This window comes from Salpingoeca rosetta (genome assembly GCF_000188695.1).
Source record: "Salpingoeca rosetta unplaced genomic scaffold supercont1.6, whole genome shotgun sequence".
NCBI classification, from domain to species: Eukaryota; class Choanoflagellata; order Craspedida; family Salpingoecidae; genus Salpingoeca; species Salpingoeca rosetta.
The window spans coordinates 1,343,328-1,358,809 of NW_004754928.1; the positions used below are offsets into that span (position 1 = coordinate 1,343,328).

At 56.0% G+C, this 15,482-nt stretch overlaps 7 protein-coding genes across 7 annotated transcripts; 4 read left to right on the forward strand and 3 right to left on the reverse strand.

Annotated features, from left to right (window-relative positions):
* Positions 1–172: 172 nt before the first annotated feature.
* PTSG_02874 (uncharacterized protein) lies at positions 173–1,281 on the forward strand. Its single transcript, XM_004996327.1, has 4 exons — positions 173–391; positions 595–706; positions 846–911; positions 1,119–1,281. The coding sequence occupies exons 1-4, from the start codon at positions 188–190 to the stop codon at positions 1,193–1,195; spliced, it is 459 nt and encodes a 152-aa protein (XP_004996384.1). The 5' UTR covers positions 173–187; the 3' UTR covers positions 1,196–1,281.
* Positions 1,282–1,441: 160 nt separating this feature from the next.
* PTSG_02875 (uncharacterized protein) lies at positions 1,442–2,904 on the forward strand (the record flags this gene model as incomplete). Its single annotated transcript, XM_004996328.1, has 1 exon — positions 1,442–2,904. One exon carries the CDS (start codon positions 1,442–1,444, stop codon positions 2,765–2,767), a length of 1,326 nt encoding a protein of 441 aa, XP_004996385.1. The 3' UTR covers positions 2,768–2,904.
* A 105-nt stretch (positions 2,905–3,009) lies between these two features.
* PTSG_02876 (uncharacterized protein) lies at positions 3,010–7,614 on the reverse strand (the record flags this gene model as incomplete). Its single annotated transcript, XM_004996329.1, has 13 exons — positions 3,010–3,078; positions 3,228–3,956; positions 4,167–4,283; positions 4,450–4,573; positions 4,691–5,003; positions 5,310–5,370; positions 5,534–5,624; positions 5,815–5,939; positions 6,142–6,275; positions 6,429–6,471; positions 6,678–6,744; positions 7,164–7,315; positions 7,396–7,614. The coding sequence occupies 13 exons, from the start codon at positions 7,612–7,614 to the stop codon at positions 3,010–3,012; spliced, it is 2,244 nt and encodes a 747-aa protein (XP_004996386.1).
* Positions 7,615–7,655: 41 nt separating this feature from the next.
* PTSG_02877 (LIM domain-containing protein 2) lies at positions 7,656–11,806 on the forward strand. Its single transcript, XM_004996330.1, has 3 exons — positions 7,656–8,182; positions 8,434–8,692; positions 8,889–11,806. Exons 1-3 carry the CDS (start codon positions 8,149–8,151, stop codon positions 11,311–11,313), a joined length of 2,718 nt encoding a protein of 905 aa, XP_004996387.1. The 5' UTR covers positions 7,656–8,148; the 3' UTR covers positions 11,314–11,806.
* PTSG_02878 (uncharacterized protein) lies at positions 11,698–12,451 on the reverse strand (the record flags this gene model as incomplete). The annotated part of the gene is made up of 2 exons (XM_004996331.1): positions 11,698–11,761; positions 12,225–12,451. 2 exons carry the CDS (start codon positions 12,449–12,451, stop codon positions 11,698–11,700), a joined length of 291 nt encoding a protein of 96 aa, XP_004996388.1.
* A 309-nt stretch (positions 12,452–12,760) lies between these two features.
* On the forward strand, positions 12,761–13,341 carry PTSG_02879 (RNA polymerase III subunit C11; the record flags this gene model as incomplete). The annotated part of the gene is made up of 2 exons (XM_004996332.1): positions 12,761–12,962; positions 13,217–13,341. The coding sequence occupies 2 exons, from the start codon at positions 12,761–12,763 to the stop codon at positions 13,339–13,341; spliced, it is 327 nt and encodes a 108-aa protein (XP_004996389.1).
* Positions 13,342–13,637: 296 nt separating this feature from the next.
* Positions 13,638–15,457, reverse strand: PTSG_02880 (uncharacterized protein). Its single transcript, XM_004996333.1, has 6 exons — positions 15,390–15,457; positions 15,109–15,225; positions 14,778–14,860; positions 14,440–14,536; positions 14,124–14,219; positions 13,638–13,921 (listed from the first exon to the last, which is right to left on the reverse strand). Exons 2-6 carry the CDS (start codon positions 15,169–15,171, stop codon positions 13,778–13,780), a joined length of 483 nt encoding a protein of 160 aa, XP_004996390.1. The 5' UTR covers positions 15,172–15,225; positions 15,390–15,457; the 3' UTR covers positions 13,638–13,777.
* Positions 15,458–15,482: the final 25 nt, after the last annotated feature.

Here is a 15,482-nt window from a genome sequence, read left to right on the forward strand (position 1 = left end):
TCACACGCATTGACATACACAAACACACATACACACACACACACACACACACACACACACACACACACACACACACACACACACACACACACACACACACACACACACACGCACGCAGTTGTGTGCGTTTAAACCCCCCCCCCTTCTTCACCTCGCGGTCTCGCGCCATGCAACGCAGCCTGCGCTGATGCAGGCGATGGTGTCCGATGACGACGTGCGGCGCGTGATTCGGTGCCTGGACATGTGCGAGGAAATCCCCGCAGAGATGTCCGCAAGCTGTGCCCTCAAGGCGCTCATTCTCTTCCTGGAATCGCTTGCAGACCCCGTCGTGCCTTTCAGCATGTACACGCAGTGCCTCGACCACGCCAACGCAGCAACCCTCTCCAAACGCGTGAGCTGATTGTGTGTGTGTTGTGTGGGGGGGGGGTAAGGTTTCCTGTGCGCGCATGTTTGTTGACGTTCTCGCAACCACACGTGTGCTGCTTCACATCACCGAGTCCTCATACATCACACACCCTTTGCTTCCATACACACACACACACATATTCACACACACATGCACACACGCACACATATTCACACACATATTTACAGCTTGAGGCGGAGCTGCCGACTGCGCACCGCCTGGCGTTTGAGTATCTGATACGATTCGTCGACACCATCATCCAACATCGCGATCAAAACGACGTCGTTCCAGATGTGCTCGGTGCGTGCAAGCAACCCTCTGACTGTGGCACGATGACGTGTACATACTGCTGCACTCTGGTTTGTCCTGTGCCCGTGTTCCGCTCACCACCTGCCCACGACACCCGTGTTGCGTGCTTTCTTCCCGCCACATTCCTCAGTCGCCATCTTCGCACGCGTTCTTCTTCGGAGTCCTCGCGAGGACCTGGCCTGGCGCGAAACAAACCGTGAGTGAGCACACAACCATGCGTGCATGCAAGTTTGTGTTGCGTTTGGACCCTGCGATTTCACAAGTTGCATCGTCGGAGTGGCACGACTCTGTTTGAGCTTGCTGAGCTTACTGTGTTTGCTTGTCCATCATCATCATCATCATCATCATCATCATCATCATCATCATCATCATCTCTCTCTCTCATCCCACTCGCAATTGGCAGTGGATGGGGAGCGGAAAGTGATGTTCATCAAGCATTTCCTCAGCGACGACACGCCGACGGCCCTGCCTTTTGTTTGATGATGATGGCAACTGTAACAGTGGGCGGCGCTCACGGAAACCTTGTTTGCTGCGCAACGTTGTGATGTGCTGCCCTTGCCACTTGTGCTGTACAATAGAGCGAAAGAGAAGAGTGTAGGAAAGGAAGCGAGAAAAGGGAAGCGATCTGTGGGAGCTTTGGCACACCACATCAACTTCCACGTAATTATTTTTTTCCGTCTTCCTCCACAACCCCAAACAAAACGCAAAACAAGACCACCAGCCAAGATGAGGAGTCTGACGCCAGCCACTGTCGACGTTTTAGCCGTTTTGGTTGTATTCCTGGTTGTGTGCGTGTGCCGCGTCGAGGCCATCGCCACACCACCAACACCAAACAGGGCCAAGGTGGCGCAAGATGATAGCGGCGCGATGCACGTCAATTCGAGTGACCCAGCGAATCAGCCCGTGTTCCTGAATGGCGTGGACGTCGTTTCGGAGGTTCAAACGCTGCGTGGAACCGTAGCGGCACAGCAGAGCATGCTGCAGGCGTACCAGTCAACTGTTGAGGCGCAACAGAGCATGATCGCCGCACACAACAGCACGCTTCAAGCCCAACAGAGCACGATCGAAGCTCTTCGAGGCAGGGTGTGTGAGGCGACTGCCAGCACGTTTGGGCAGCTTAGCTCAGCAGGAAACAACAAGTGGCGTGGCGGGGGTGTGCTTGCCAGCAACGGTTTCATCTACGCTGCCCCTTACGACTCGCCCTCCGTGCTAATCATCGATCCCAGCACCAACACCGTTGACACGACCACAATCTCCGAACTTGGAACAGACAGCTACAAGTGGGGTGGTGCTGTGCTGGCACACAACGGCCTCATCTACATGTTCCCATCAAACAGGGAGACAATGCTCATCATCAATCCAGACACCAACACCGTTGACACCACAAGCATCCACTCGCTGGGATCTGGTGGAGGCAAGTGGTGGAGTGGTGTGGTGGCCAGCAACGGCCTCATCTTCGGCATCCCCTTCTTTGCCACCTCTGTGCTGATCATTGATCCAGATACCAACACAGCCGATATCACCACGCTGTCCGGACTGTCGAGCCAGGCATACAAATGGTATGGCGGTGTGCAAGCAGACAGCGGCCTCATCTACTGCTTTCCCTTCGTAGCTTCTTCTGTTCTCATCATCAATCCAGAGTCTCTTACAATGGACCTCACCACCATCAGCGGCTTGGGCACGGGCAGCAAATGGTTTGGTGGCGTAATCACTGGCAACGGGCTCATCTACACCATCCCAGCATACTCTGCGACGACACTTGTCATCAATCCGGCCACCAACACCACCGCCGAGCTTGTCGTTGCAGATGCAACCGGCTCTTCGAAGTGGATCGGCGGCGTGCTTGCACCCAATGGCAACATCATTGGCATCCCACACACCTCCCCATCCGTCCTCATCATCGATCCAACCACCAATGCCACCGACACCACGACCATCAGCGACCTTGCAGGCGATAACAAGTGGTGGGGTGGCGTGCTCGCTCCAACCGGCCTCATCTACGGCATCCCAGACCATGCTGATTCCGTTCTCGTCATCGACCCGGGATGCTGAACCATTCACTTCTTGCTTGAACTGTGACATGCCTGTTCTCCACTTGCTTTCTTAACCTGATGTTTTGATGTGGACTTGCTCGATTGCGTTGTCCCCCTTGCACATGTACTGTTCTGACAGCAATCTTTACACCACACAAGCCGCACTTTCCGGCATCAACCAAATGAAATGATACACGCTCAATGCAATCCAACTGCACCTGATTCAACACACACACACACACACACACACACACTGCCTGCCTACTTCTTCCGCAGCCTCTTTCTGACTGCCGGCGTTATCAAACTCGCCAAAAGATCATCCACGGAATCCTGTGCCCAAACAGCCGCAACAAACAACAAGCATGTGATCGAATGAGCTTTTGTGAATCAGCACACACACACACACACATACACACACACACACACACACACACACACACACACACACACACACACACACAGCGCATCACGCCACGCACGTCTTGCTGTGTCGTTGTCGAAGAGGGCAAATGCGATGCTCTGCGTCGGCTGCTGCTACTGCCGGCCGTTGGTGCTGCAGTTGACGGCGGCGGTTGCGGGGCGTGCTGTTGCGACGATGAATATGTTGAAGGCTGCGCTGTGACCACGCCGTATTGCTGTTCCTGCAGTCGCTGCTGTTGCTGTTGTTGCTGGTGTGCTGTGACAACGCCGTAGTGTGACTGTTCCTGCTGTTGCTTTGACTGCAGCTCTGCCATCATGGCGCTGTGATCGTGCGCGTCCTTGCCGTCTGGTCGCCACGCCCACGCTTTGCTGCCGATCACATCGCTCTTTCGCGGCGGAGGCATCGGCGGTTCTTCCTTCACGTCCTCAGCAGCCTGCTCCTGCTGTTGCTGTGCCTGCTGCCTTTGTTGTACCTCCTGCTGTTGCGCTTGCTGTTGCTGATGTTGTTGCTGCTGCTGCTGATACCTTGCTGCAACGTGTTGGGGAGCGTTCACCCGCCCATACACGTGGTCAGCTGCGGCTGGTCCCGACGACGACGACGCCTCCGACGACGACAGCGGCGGTGGGGGCGACCTGCCCAGGATAAACTGCGCGTTTCGCTCAATGAACCTGTCCACTTGGCGTTTTGAAAACCCTTGCATGGCCAATCGCTCGTACGACGCCTCAGACAACGCCCCGCTTCGCATGTACTCCTCCTTCAACTTTTGCAGCTCCTGAGGCGCAAGCTCCTGCACAAGCGTATGTATGAATGTATGTGTGTGTGTGCGTGTATGAATGTATGTGTGTATGTGTGCACATGTGTGTGTATGTGTGCACATGTGTGCACATGTGTGTAAAGCCGCAATTTCACCAGCACACACAACAAGCCACCACAATTGTTGCCGTGGACAAGCGCAAGCATGTCAACCTTCACGGCACAAGTCACGTGTCTGCCTCACCTGCTGCTGCTGTTGTTGCCGTTGTGCTGGACGTCCCGTTGCCCGCATGGATGCAGATGGAAGCGCAATTCTTCGCTCGCGCGCAAGGCGCACGCACAGTGCTTGCACATCCACGTTCTACAAAAGGAAGCAACACAAGCAACACAAAGACACGAAGTGTCAACCACGGAAGACCGAATTTTAAGCAACCGCAGCATGCAACATGTGCTTCAGCAGCAGCTTCTGCAACACACAACACAACACGCACACACACACACACACACACACACACACACACACACACCTCGATGTCCTGTTGCGAGAGGTTGAGGGCTTCACGGAATGACTGCAGGAGTCGATGCGTCTCCTGTTTCAAACGCGCTTGCTCCGTCATCTCTTCGTCTGCCATGGCGTTTTCCTGCTCCAGCCTGATGATGGAATGAATGGCCAGGCAACATGCAAACAGGAATGAATGAGCACAGCGTTGCAATGGATAAGATCGACTTAGAAACATATCACACACACACATGCAAAGTGGTACGCACGTCTTGGCGGGGTCAAAGTCTGCGTATGACTCGGAGAGGAGACCAGCGAGAATCGCCAAGTTGATGTCGGATGATGGCGTTGCCTGCAGGGACGACTGTTGCTGCTCGCGCTGTACAGGTGCCGCTGCTGCTGCCGGCGTTGTAGTTGTTGTAGGTGGAGATGCAGGCGGCTGCGGAAAAGCAATGAGTGGCGTTTCACTGATGACGGGGTGTGTCATGGTGGCTCCATAACCACCACCACCACCGCCATCATAGTCGTCGGTGCTGTCGAGGATGGGCTGCTGGGACGTGGAGCCATCCAACCGCCGCCGTCCTGTACGCGCGTGGTGTGTGTGTGTGTGTGTGTGTGTGTGTGTGTGTGTGTGTGTGTGTGTGTGTGTGTGTGTGTGTGTGTGTGTGTGTGTGTGTGTGTGTGTGTGTGTGTGTGTGTGTGTGTGTGTGTGTGTGTGTGTGTGTGTGTGTGCGTGTGTGTGTGTGCATGTGCGTGTGTGAAGGACGAACGGTCAGTCTGACATCTGCTTGTCGCCTGTGCTCTTGCTGTGCGTTCAGTAATTCATCGATTCATGTTAGTAGGTCAAACAAGCGCGCGCATAAACACGAGGCAAAGCGCGCTACTCACGAGATGTTCCTCGGGGTGGCTGCATGGCAAGGGCCTCGTTTCCGTCTTCCTCCAGCCCAACCTGAAGTGATTACAAACATATGCATGCGCGCACAGGTGAGTATGCCATGATGAGACACGGGGGCAGCGTTGCAGCTGTGTTGCGTGACAAACACGAACAGACACAAGCAAGTCCAACAAAGCAACAGCAGAACAAAAGCAAGGTGCATTGTTAAGTTACCCACCTTTGCCAAGGAGCGGCCGCGACAAAGTAGAAGGGTAAGGAGCAGTACAACCAGCACCGCCATCACGCCAGCGACGGCACCAATCACAGGGCTGCATTTTGTTGACAGGCAATTGGGCGGGTGAACACGCGCGCGCACACACACACACACACACATTCACACTCACGCAGAAACACACTCACACACACACACACAAACACACACACAACACACACACAACACACACACGCACAAACACACATACACACTCACAAGCCGACACAATGTTGCACTTCACGAACATGACAATATCGTTGGTTGATCCCGTGGATGCACTGGAGCCGGGCGTGGTTTGTGAAACTGTTGTCGATGTGGTCGTGGTTGACAACACGTGCGGGTCCGACTGCACATCGGGGTCATTCACCACCTAGGCAGTGTTTGAGTGAATTGGCTGCTGCTGTGAGACTGTGTTGCGGAACCCTCAAAAACCACAGAGACAACAACACTGCTTTACACGACACAAATACAAACACACACACACACACACACACACACACACACACACACACACACACACACACACACACACACACACACATGCGCACACCCGCACAAGCGCACATGCGCACCGTTGCTGTTTGCACGAGGGAGAGCTGTGTGATTGCGTCGATGAACGCGGGAGACTGGATCCGCGCTGCTGTGGCCATGATGCGGGTGGACCGCAGCTCCACTTGAAAGTGAACCAGCGCCTGGTCGAGCTCTACTCACAAGGAATTGAGCGAAGAAGGAGGCAGAAAGAAGAAGGACGATTGCACAATGCAGTCATGCAGTCATGAGAGTTGATGAGAGTTGGATGGCATTCGTGCATGAACTCAGATGCACGCAGCCAGGCTGAGGTATAAGGGGCAAGACTCACCAGGTCTTATGGGACGCACTTCTTCAACACGGAAGATGGTCACCTGACGGTGAGTGAATGAGTGTACAAGGCGGTGCGGTGCAGGAAGGGTGAGGTTGCAGGTGATGAGGCTGGCAATGAGACAGGCGATGAAATAGACGTCAGATACAGTGCGAATCACCAAACACACACACACACACACACACACACACACACACACACACACACACACACACACACACACACACACACACACACACCATACCATACCTGGGAAGGCACGACGCCTTGCAGCAGCAGTTGTGTGACCAAGAACAACACAGGACCTCGGGCAACACTGGACAGGTTCAAAGACAGCGTGATGTGAGACCAAGAACAACACAGGACCTCGGGCAACACTGGACAGGTTCAAAGACAGCGTGATGTGAGTGAAGGGTGGAATGGGAGACCTCGCTTGCAGGTCTGCATGGACGCGAGTTGGCAATCAGAGGTTTCAGGCTCACCTTATGCTTGACGAGCTCGTGCTTGTAGTTGAGGGAAGGGTTGTTGTGGTCGTGGTGGTCGTCAAGGTTGTCGACGTCGCATTGGAGGTGGTGCTTGTTGTTGTCGTCGTCGTGCTTGTGCTTGTTGTTGTTGTTGTTGTTGTTGTTGTGCTTGTCGTTGTTGTTGTTGTTGTGCTTGTTGTGCTTGTTGTTGTTGTGCTTGTTGTGCTTGTTGTTGTTGTTGTTGTTGTGCTTGTTGTGGTCGTCGTAGTACTCGTCGTTGTAGTGGTCGTCGTAGTACTCGTGGTAGTCGTCGTCGTCGTCGTCGTTGTTGAAGCTGGTGGCACAACTACCGTCGTGGTAGTTGTTGTGGTCGTCGTACTTGTCGTCGTGGTCGTTGTACTCGTTGTCGTGTCCACTTTGCCACTGCTTGTTGCAGTCGGGTTAGTTGCTGAAGTAGTGGTGCTTGCAGGCATCACTGTTGTTACACTGCTGTTCAGCATCACCACGGCCGTGCTTGTTGTGGTTGTGGGCGCTGCAGTTGTGGTGGTGACATTGGTCGTGCTGTTGGTGGCTGCATCCACTGTGCCGACGACACCTGCAGCCATCACAACCAGCACGGCCACCAACAGCCACGCCCCACAACAGCAGGACACGTTGCTGCTGCTGCTGTTGTTCTTGGGTGCAGCTGTCTTCTTTCGCCGCATCATCATCACCGTGGTCATCTTCGTGTGTCGCCTGTCGTTCTCCATATTTATGCCGTCGCAAACTGTTGTTGTGCCGCCGCGCGTTCCTTCGCAATCGTGTGGTTCGTCAGCAGCCCCCACCGTGCCAGAAGCGATGGTGGCTGCGTGGGTGGCGTGCAGCGCATGCCGCACACCATTCCATTCCACAGGAGAGAAAACACGCACGCGCGCGCGCACGCACTGCAACCAAACCAGCTGACAGCGCATGCATGGGTTGGGAGAGGGCATTGTTTTGATTTCTTCGCCCCAGCCAGTCGTTCGTTGTGTTTACCTTTTTGAGGTGTTTGTCACCTTCGACTTCTCCTCCATTGGGTGCTACCAATCGCCGAGTCGTGTTCACTTTCTCCAACCACCCATCTGCTTGACAAAACTTGCCATCTTGACCTTCAACCAAGTAACGCAGCCACCGCCCGCCACCAAAGCCAGGCAACAAACAAACCAGCAGTCGATACACACATACATCCGCCGTGCACGGGATCGATTGATCTTGAGTTGACAGTCAGCACCACCGCCATGCAGGCTACCGCCAAGAATACCCACCGCAAAGGTGTGTGTATGTGTGTGTGTGTGTGTGTGTGTGTGTGTGTCTGTGTGTGTCTGTGTGTGTCTGTGTGTGTCTGTGTGTGTCTGTGTGGGTGGATGTGTGGGTGGATGTGGTGATGTTGTGTGTGTGTGCGCGCGTGTGTGTGTCTGTTACTGTGTGTCTGTGTTGGAGCTCACCTCTTCGTGTGCTTCTCACATCGCATTCGTTTGCCTCTGACCCGCCTTCCCATCTCCCCACCGTTATTGTCTCTTCAGCCGGTGGCTGGAAACCGCCGCAGGCAGACGCCTGTGCCGTGTGCACTCGCCCCGTGTACTACATGGAGAAGGTTGCCGCAGACAACAAGGTGTACCACAAGACGTGCTTCAAGTGCAGCGAATGCAAGAAGACACTCTCCACAGGCACGTACGCTGCCTTGGACGGAAAGGTCTTCTGCAAGCCCCACTTTAAGCAGCTCTTCAAGCGCAAGGGCCGCTACACCTTTGCCAAGGACGGAACAACCGACGACGCCCCATCGTGAGTTTTTGCTCTGCTGCCTGTTTGCCGAGATCCTTACACTTGCACTTGCTGCACCGCGTTGGTATTCCGTGTTTGTTTTTCTTACACTCACACATACACACACACATACACACACACATACACACACTCACAACACACACCATCACACACCATCACACACCATCACACACCATGTCGCATGCACGCACAACAGGTCTGTCATGATCCCCACCAAGCTCAATCTGACGAGTGGAAACGATGCCACGCCGTCAAAGCAGAAAGAGGCCACTGCTATCACCACTGTTGCTGCCGCTGCCGCTGCGATCAAGCAAGACGCCACACCAGCTTCACCTGCTACGCCAGCCACGCCTTCTGTGAAGACCGCAACAACCACGTCCACGACAACAGCAACGACAGGCGCCTCTGCTGATGACAACACCACTTCCGCTGCCACCAAGGTTCACGCCCGCGCCGCATTCAACACCATCTCCGCGGCACCGAGCGTGCGCGACCGCCTGTCTCGCTTCAACACGAGCACCACCACGCCGAGCAAGAAGCAAGCGACGCCGGCAGCCACGCCCATCAAGCGGGACAACAGCGTGTCGAAGATCCACAGCAAGTTTGCCGCCGTCGCCTCCACCGCGTCCAGCCCCGCCAGCATGTTCCTGCCCAGCAGCCGCTTCGGCATGTGCACGACCCCGCTGCAGAAGAAGAAGCAGCAACAGCAACAACTGCAGCAGCAAATGGAGGAGCAGAACACCACCGCTGCAGCAAACAACACGGATCAAGGCGAGTCAGCCACCACCCCTGCCACCGCCCGTGTGGCCACGAAGACGGCGGCGGCATCGCTTCGCCGTGACTCGACGACGCCAACACCGTCCCGTAAGGGCAGCGGTGCATATGCGGTGGTGGTGAAGAGCAGCGTCACCTCGGACATCGCCTGCCCGGCGCGCTCACGCAATGTGCGCGACATTCGCTCTCTGTTTGAGAACAACGCTGCCTCTGCCACTGCCACGCCAGCGCGCTCCCGCCTGTCGCGCGTGAAGAACAGCAGCAGCAGCAGAAGCAGCAGCACGACGTCGCTCAAGTCCACGCCCGTGCTCGCCCGCACAGGCAGCACCAGCAGCCGCCGCGCGTTTTTCGAATCGCAGAGCAGAAATGCGTCCACGCCGCATCTGTCGCCGTCCACATCCAAGACGGGCAGCGCCGCCACGCTGCGTGCAAGCACGACGCCGTCGACGCCCGTGTCGCGCGGGTCATCCCTGTGCGACGTGGTGACGGCACGCAAGGCGCAGATGGAGCGGGCACGTGCCACCACCGCCGTCGTGAAGGGCGCAACCCCCGACGATTACCGCGCTCGCACGCGCTCACGTGTCACTGCTACCAGCACCAGCGCCACCACCAGCAGCAAGGGTGGGGATGCGTCTGTGCGCAGTGCCGTTGCGCTGTTTGAGTCGCTCACGCGCGGCAGCAGCCTCTCCGCGCCGGCCACCACGCTGCGCCCCCGCATTGTGTTTGGGCTGCAGCAGGCGTCAGAGAGCGTCGTTGACGCCGTGCCTGCAGGCAAGGATGCGCCAGGCACTACTGCAACAGCAGCGGAGGAGGAGAAGACGGAGACGGAGACGGAGACTGTGCGCACGGTGGTGCTGTTGGGCGGCAACCTCCAGGAGACGACCAGCACCGACGATCAAGAAGAGGAGGTGGAAGAGGTGGAAGAGGAAGAGGAAGAAGAGGAAGAGGAGGTGACAGAGGAAGAGGAAGAGGAGATGACGGAGGAAGCGGCTGTGGCTGCAGAAGCAGACAGCAATGTTGCCGCTGCCGCTGCTGCTGCATCTGAGAAGCAACAACAACTGCAGCAGGAAGAAGATGAGGAGAAAGGCAACGATGACGTGTACTATGCGGAGGGCACGGTGCTCAACATGGAGGAGATGGACGATGCGTCCACCACCACGCCGGAGGTGGAGGACTACCGCGACACCTTCGAGGAACAGGAGACAACGAGTGACACCACCGACGCCACCCCTGTCGCCGACACGGCGATGACGCATCACGAGGTGTCGTTTGAGATGACGTCTGCGGACGTGGACATGTGTGCGGAGACAGCGGCGACGGCGCGGGACGTGACGGGCGCCGTGTACAGGCGCGCATCCACCGTCTCTGAGCTCGACCTGTCGTGGCTCAACGACGATGGCAGCGACGCCAATGATGACGCTGTTGATTGCGAACACGACATTGAGGAGGAGGACAAGGAGGAGCAGCTGCTGCAGGTTGATGGCACTGCCGCTCTTGCTGTTGCTGGTGATGAAGAGTATGACGAGGAGGGCGTTGAGGTGGAAAGTGCTGATGGCAACGACGACACAACCACGTACGATGAAACGCCTGCGCACGATGACGATGCGAGTGAGGCGACAGAGGAGCTGTCGAGCCGCAAGGACAGCTCCGACTACGAGATGAACGAGCAGCAGGAGAACGCCGTCGCAGAGGCCACGTGCGCGACTGCCGTGAACGACGCCAGCACCAAGCAATGCGACCAGCAGCAGCAGCCGCTGCAGCCACGCATGACGCGCCGCCTGTCCTCCGTGCTCAACTTCTCCACCTTTGTCAATGTCAACTGGGACCAGACCCAGATTGTTGCCTGAGATGGATGGTGCGCATGGAGTGTTGTTGCATCTGTTGTAGATGCATGAACACGTACTCCGGTCACCTGCCCACGTTCCTTCCTTCCTTTCTGCTGTAGCACGCCCCTTTGCGTCTGCTCTGTCAGCACCCGCTTGTGTGTTACATTTCCTTCCTTTCTTTCCTCTCCTTACTTCTTCTTCCCTTCCTTCCTTTCTTTTCAAACTGGTGAGCGCGCTCGAGCGTGCACACGCGCACGTGTTATGTGTGTTCTGTGACCTTGACTCACTGTCCGGCAGACTAGCTGCTGTTGCAGCCTTACTTCGTCCGTGTCGTTGTTTTCATCGAGCTGGCCGCTTCCTGTGTTGGCTGTGTTTGTTCGTGTCCTGCCTTTCGTTGTGTTTGGTTCAGTTGATCATTGCGCTGCTTCCGTCACTGCCCTCATTGTGTCCTTCTGTGTCACTGCGTGGCCTCTTCCCCACGCAGTTGATGGAACAATACAAGAACTTAACAACATGAACTGAAGAAGGATGGATGGTTGGGGTGTTCTATTTCGTGTTGAAACAAAGAACAGGCGGTGCAATGACGGAAGGGGGGATGGGGATGGGATGGAGAGAGTGGGAAGGAGGAGGAAAGGGTCAAGGGGAGTGACACCGTCATAGGACACTCAAAGCACGACTGACCGTGCACAGAGGAAGCGCATACTTACAAACACGGGCGGGCGCAGGCATACAACCGGCTGCGTGCGTGCAAGCGGTTAAAATGAAGCACACACTTGCACACGCACAACACACACACACACAACAGAACACAGATACACACACACACACACACACTTGCGCGCGCGCGCACACACACACACACACACACACACACACACACACACACACACAACAGAACACACAGGTACACAGAACAGGACACGGTGTGCTACTGGTTGTTGCTGTTGGAGGATGATGACGCCCCTTGTTGATGTTGCGCTGCTGCGTCGAGCACGGCTGTGTCGGTGTCAGTGCTGTTCTGTGCGTCCTTGGCGGCCTTGTTTGCCTGATAGCGCGCAATCACGTCCCCAGAGCGAAAGGCAACAAACGTGCCATAATACAGCGTCACGCCAACCAGCCCCAGCACAAAGCCCTTGTGCACAATGTCTGCCAGCGCCATCACGGTAGTGGTGTGTTGGGAGTGAGAATTGGGTGGCGAGTGTGAGTGTTGGAGTGAGTGTTGGTTGGTCGTCTTGCGCGGCGTTGCACAGCAGCAGTTGTTAGTGCTGTAATTTATTTGTCCTGTCGTAATCCACCACCGGATATCGGATATCGACCGAGCAAACAAGCACGCACGCACGCTGCTGCTGTTCATTGTGTAACGAAACACAACCAACATCACCCACTGCCCTTGCATCTGTCTCCTGTCTCCCCCCAGCGGCCGCCCCTCTCCGTCTCTGGGGTTCACGACCACGAATAACTTGCCACCATGTTCTTTATGTTTTGTCCGCTGTGCACGAATCAGCTCGTGCTGGACACGTCTGCGGAGTGCGGGACGCACTTTGCCTGCCGCACGTGCCCGTACAAGCACGAGATGAACATGCCTGTCGTGTCGTCCCGCAAGTCCCGAAACCCAAAACAAGTCGAGGACATCATCGGCTCCTCCACAGAGGGCCTTTCCATGACAGACGGTGCGTGTGTTGTGCTGTGTGTGTGTGTGTGTGTGTGTGTGTGTGTGTGTGTGTGTGTGTGTGTGTGTGTGTGTGTGTGTGTGTGTGTATGTGTGTGTGTGATGTATGTGTGTGTGTGTGATATATGTGTGCGTAGGACACGTGTAGCTGACGCTGTGCATAGTTGCCCGCTTACGTCGCTGCACATACTTCTCCCCTTTCCTCCCTCACCCTCCTCAATCAACACACATGCGCATGCACGTTTGCAATTACAGCGCGGTGCCCACAGTGCGACCATGCACGGGCGTTCTTCTTTGAGATGCAGACGCGATCTGCCGACGAGCCCATGACCGTCTTCTACTGCTGCGAGGAGTGCAAGCACAAGTGGAGCGAAAACTAGCCACGTGTGTGTGTGTGTGTGTGTGTGTGTGTGTGTGTGTGTGTGTGTGTGTGTGTGTGTGTGTGTGTGTGTGTGTGTGTGTGTGTGTGTGTGTGTGTGTGTGTGTGTGTGTGTCGTCGCTACTCTCGCGTCTGCCCACCGTCTCTGCCCACCGTCTCTGCCCACCGTCTCTACTTTCGCCTCTGCCCACCGTCTCTGTGCGCTTTCAACCGTTAAACCTTCGTTGTGTGTACATATGATTGCACCCCCTCCTCTGCACTTGCTTTCTCATGTCGTCGCTTAGCTAATAGAAGAGACCCGCGACTTCAGTCAGTGTGTGTACTGTCGCATCTCCAAATTCTATGGCCCAACAACATACAGCAGGCACGCAAGTACAACCACAATCGCCACCACAAACACCCGCACGCATGCACACATGTACACGCAGCGGCATCGTTTATTGCCACGCCTTGTCCAGCTGCTTCCGCGCGCTGATCTTGGAGAGCGCGTATGTGGCGGCAATGAGCGCGGCGAGCGTGCCCAGTAGCGCCACGCGGTTGAAGCTGCGGTCCAGCGAGTCAAACTGCCCAGACGGGTTGGCCTGCATGTGTGTGCGTGTGTGTGTGTGTGCGTGTGTGTGTGTGTGTTGTGTGTATGCAATTGTGTGTGTGTGTGCGTGTATGCAATTGTGTGTGTGTGAATACGAATGGGGAGTGTCATCCGATTGCACGCCAAACAACGGAGCTCGTCACACCAACATCGCAGCCACCACCAACTACAGCCACAACACCACATGCCCGCACCCTGGTGACGAATGTGTCGAGCCCGTGTGCGAGGACGAGACTGGTCGACTCAAGGCCAGAGGGCGCCGTCACAATGTCGCGCACGCGGGAAACAGTCTGGCCATATGAACGTGGAGGTGGAGAAGGCGATGGGGTGTGGGCAGAGGGTTGAGGGGTAGGGGGGAGGATGATGATGTTGGTGGACATGGGGAACGTGAGTGAGTGTGTGAGTGGGAAGTGGTGGAGGGACGGAACGACTTGTTTGCACAAGCAGTTCCAGCATCGACCATGTTAGGGAGCCACCCATACACCATCACGTGCGTGTGTGTGCGCAGACCTGGCCATATGTGATGATGCCGAGCGTGTTCACCACCAGCAGCGGTTCGTACTTGGGAAGATCCACCACCCGCTCCTGCGCCTTTGGGGTGGCCGGCCTGCGGTGGTTGATGATGGTTGGTGGTGGTGGTGGGGAATGCGTTATTTGGTGGGTGGACGTGCAGTGGTGGTGGTGGTAGCGGTGTGAGCTGGGGGGGGGGCAAACCTCGATGAGATGACCAGCAAACAGACCAGCAAACAGACCAGCAAACAGATAAGCAAGCATGTAAGCACACACACACACACACACACACACACACACACACACACACACACACACACACAGTGCACACAACTGACCTGCGTGCGTCGAACCACTTCTTGTTGAGCGCGAGGATGCCGCCGTTGGCCAGGGCGATGAGCGCCTGCTTCTCCGTCACACCCTGACGTGGGCAGCGGCCATTGTAGACGTGGTGGAAAAAAGGTGAGGAGCCGCACAGTTGAGGACGACGGTCATCAGCAGCACAATGGATGGTCAGCAGCAACACAGTGGATGGTCAGCAGCAACATTCAACCACGCACACACACACCGACACACACACCGACACACACACACACACACACACACACACACACACACACACACACCGACACACACAGCACAACACAACACACGCCTAACCCTACCGACCTGGTCTGTGCGAGTTACGCCCATGGCGGTGACGGCAGAGGGGAAGATGTAGGACTGCTTCATCACAATCGGCTTTGGACCGCTCAGCGACGAGAAGCTCTGCCCGCTCTCCTTCAGCTGATGTGGTGGCGATGGTGGTGGTGGTGGTGGTGAACAACGTGCGTTATCGCAAGGAAGCTCATCACTGAAGTGGCATTCAACACCATCAATACACAAACGACGCACACACACAACACACACACACACACACACACTCAACACACCAACCTTCCAAAGCGCACCTTGTTTTGTGCTGTCAAAGAGCTCGATGACCGCGAGCTCGTTGCGCTTCATCTTGCGGTTGCGGAAGCGTAGATGATCCAGGTTCTCGCTCA